At 48.8% G+C, this 3731-nt stretch overlaps 1 protein-coding gene across 1 annotated transcript in view; it reads right to left on the reverse strand.

Moving 5' to 3' along the window:
* Positions 1–1774, reverse strand: part of LOC103385545 (transmembrane prolyl 4-hydroxylase-like) — a 4426-nt gene extending 2652 nt beyond the window's left edge. The window contains exons 1-3 of the mRNA XM_025059165.1: positions 833–1774; positions 359–440; positions 20–216 (exon numbers count right to left, since the gene is read on the reverse strand). Of these exons, the coding sequence (XP_024914933.1) occupies positions 20–216; positions 359–440; positions 833–1219 (666 nt within the window). The 5' untranslated portion in view covers positions 1220–1774. The remainder of the gene's footprint in view (positions 1–19; positions 217–358; positions 441–832) is intronic.
* Between the last annotated feature and the right edge of the window lie 1957 nt (positions 1775–3731).

The following is a 3731-nucleotide window of genomic DNA, read 5'->3' on the forward strand; positions in this document are numbered from 1 at the left end:
CACCTCCCCACCTCCTCACCTCCTGCTTCTGCAGCAGCCCGTCCTGGTTCAGGTCCAGAAGACTGAAAACCTCCTCGGTGCTGATGGAGAGCAGTTGCTGGTTGGACTCCTCCTGCTCCTGGCTGAGTGATGGAGTCAGGCTCTCCATCAGACCCTTCAGCTGAGCCAGCTGCACCACCACCCGACACTCCTCCTCCGTCAGGAAGCCAGGGATCTCTGGCAAGAAAAAGGCAACAGAGGGCGTTAAGATGCATTCAAGTGAAATCAGACGTATGAAAACTTCGAGGGTTGCTAACCTCCTCCTCTCCCCACGGGTTGGTAACCAGACAAAGTGACTCAAATACTACTGCGTACTCACCAAACAGCAGAGGTTTTAGGCTCAGTGTCATCATCTTGTGTTTTTTCCCAGGCACCAGCGACACCTGCTGGACATGTCCTACCTGCACACAGGCAGAGGACAGGGGACAACATAGATTATACATGAACTCAAAAACACAGTATGTAGCAGGTGCAGTACTACTACTAGTACTAGCTCTAGTAGTACTAGTACTAGTACTACTACTAGTACTAGCTCTAGTAGTAGTAGAACAGCCTGTTGTCGCTCTGTTACACATCCATTGGTTTTAGATTGATGTCAGGACTTTTTTTTTTTTATTATAACGTTTATTTGACTAAAAGTTTAACTAGTTTAACAGATAAACAGTTTTGTTAGCAGCCAGCAGGGTCCGCTGTTCTGTGTTTTGAGACAGGGTAAAATATTTCCATTGAATAATCAGTGACGTGTATGAATGTGACATGAATGAAGTGACAGTGAAAACGTTACTTTACTCACCCGTATCCCCTCAATGCGAGGAAGGCTGAAAGTTCGCCCGGAATCCTCCACTCGCACCGGGCCCTGGGGAGAAACGGAGCCGGAGCCGGAGCCGGAGCCAGGGGGGCACAGGGAGCTTGGGACGGCCAGTGCCGCTGCCGAGGCCCCATCTACACTCACCAGGTCCCCGACTCCGTTGTTGTAGTGCACGTAGAGCAGCAGCGCGATCACATTCAGGATGTAAACATGGAAGAAGACCATGACGACGACGAAGTAAGCCCGGGAGCAGACCGAGCTCCGCTGGACCTGCAGCCGAGAGGAGCGAGGAGAACCGTACGGAGGCGACGGTTTGTCGCTGCTGTCATCGGATTCCTCCTGTTCCAAAAGGTTATCTGGAGCCTCCTTCATTTTCCACAACAAAACACTGAAACGTCTGCGGTAACGATCAGCGACTGTGCGGCGTTCTCGTCTCTGACATTACACCGGACGTTAGCACGGAAACTGGGCTAAACACTAAGCTATCTACGAAGAAACATCACGGCAGACAACAGTGTCAGCATGTACCGACCCCCCCGGCTGCTGCCCCCGCTGCTGCCCCCGGCTGCTGCTGGGCTAAAGTGCAACACTACTGCTGCTCCGACAACCAGCTGAGCGCTTGGTAACCATGCTAACAGCTAACAGCTAACAGCCACACAGGAAGTGATGTTCAATATAAGCTAACACGGCGCGCCCTCTGGTGGCCAGCACCAACTCAAGCCTTTTTCAGACCAGGGTCCATACGTTTGAGGTGGAACCGACCATTCAGTCCGACGGTATTTGAACCATTACTGTTGTAGATGAACACGTGATGACGTCACTTTATCACTTTGTTGTTTACGTCTTTCTTTGTATTTACTGTGTTTGACTCTCTGTCTGCAGCTACGTTGAGTTTCCAACAGAGAATCCGTGGCCAGATATGAATACATTCATTACAAACAAACTATTTTATGAGATCAGAGTCTGATTTTTTTTTTTATTTTTTCAATAGAAACAGGTTTTTATTGATTTTGTTTTAACAAATCACATCAACGTGTGTTTTGACAAAGAGACAACTGTACAGTTTGACTGAAGGTGTTTTGATCACGTGGCTCATTGGCCCAGAGACAATGTTGTCATGTCCAGTTTTGACCAATCAAAAATCCATGCTTTTCAAAATCCTTCTGAGAGTACACAGTACACAGTACACAGTACTCAGTACTCAGTACACAGTACACAGTACACAGTACTCAGTACTCAGTACACAGTACACAGTACACAGTACACAGTCCACAGTACTCAGTACACAGTACACAGTACTCAGTACACACACAGGTATATCTTACCTGCAGGTGGACTTTCATCCATCCATCCATCATCCATCCATCATCCATCATCCATCCATCATCCATCATCCATCCATCATCCATCATCCATCCATCATCCATCATCCATCCATCATCCATCATCCATCCATCATCCATCATCCATCCATCATCCATCATCCATCCATCATCCATCATCCATCCATCATCCATCATCCATCCATCATCCATCATCCATCCATCATCCATCATCCATCCATCATCCATCCTCCATCCATCATCCATCCATCATCTATTCATCCATCCATCCATCATCCATCCATCATCCATCATCTATTCATCATCCATCCATCATCCATCATCTATTCATCCATCCATCATCCATCCATCATCCACCCATCATCCATCCATCATCCATCATCCATCCAACCTTGATGGTCATCATGGTCAGACAACCTGATCTAACCAGATGAACCAGGATGAATAACCAGCTGTAACCAGATGTGTCCAGGAGAAGTGAAGACGTTCAGTCAGAAACAGGAAACAGGAAGTAGTTCCACCAACAGCACCAGCGTCTGAGGGTCGTACATCAGCAGGGAGACACCCTGTGGCTGCCGGGGCATAAATCCCTTCATGAGTGGCCTATTATTGCTTTTATATCATAATCAATATTAAAAATGAGTGGGCGGGGGGGCGAGGGGGGGTGAAGAATGCTCTGCTTGTAAAGGCCGACTCGTCCACATGACAAATCGATGTGAGTCTACATTATTCATGTTGACGGATGGTGGTGAGAACTGGAGAGAGAGGGGGAGAGAGAGGGAGAGAGAGGGAGAGAGAGGGGGAGAGAGGAGTCAGTGAGTGGACACTCTCTCCTCCTCAGTCAGTCAGTCAGTCAGTCAGTCAGCCTGACTGACTGACTGACTGACTGACTGAAAGGAGAGTCTTTAGACCACGTGTCAAACTCAAGGCCCGGGGGCCAAATGTGGCCCGCAGTTTCTGAACCTGAGAAACATTTTTTATTGGACAACAATGAACAACAGTTGTAGTTTACAACCGTCCCTTAAGGGGAACTGTACTAATGATGTACCCCCCCCCCCCCCCCGACCCCACCGGATTAGAAGAACACATTTTTACCTCTGGACACACCTGGTAAACCTGGTGTTTCATTTCCATTAAAACCACTGTGATCCTTCAGCTCCAGTTTTCATGCAGCACTGACTGTCTGTTGTCTCTGACTGACTGTACAGCAGGTGGAGGACAACAGCAGAGCGGCGTGGGTGGTTCAAGTCCGACCCGCTCCATCGTTGGTTCTGTTCAGGAGGACGATGTAAAAAAAGAAACAAGGTGATTTTTACTGTCACTGCGTGACCTCAGAGAGCAGAGCGTGGGGGCAGTGGAACCTGCAACCCTCCAGACGCACGTCTGCTCCTCCACCCACAGGAAGACTGCTTCATCAGCTGTTCAACAGACAACTTTAACACACCTTCACATCACACTGTGGACAACAGCAGCAGCAGCAGCAACAGCAGCAGCAGCAGCAGCAGCAGCAGCAACAGGAGCAGCAGCAGCAGGCACAACAG

The sequence above is a fragment of the Cynoglossus semilaevis genome, chromosome 10, assembly GCF_000523025.1.
Source record: "Cynoglossus semilaevis isolate Cse_v1.0 chromosome 10, Cse_v1.0, whole genome shotgun sequence".
In the NCBI taxonomy this organism is placed as follows: Eukaryota; Metazoa; Chordata; class Actinopteri; order Pleuronectiformes; family Cynoglossidae; genus Cynoglossus; species Cynoglossus semilaevis.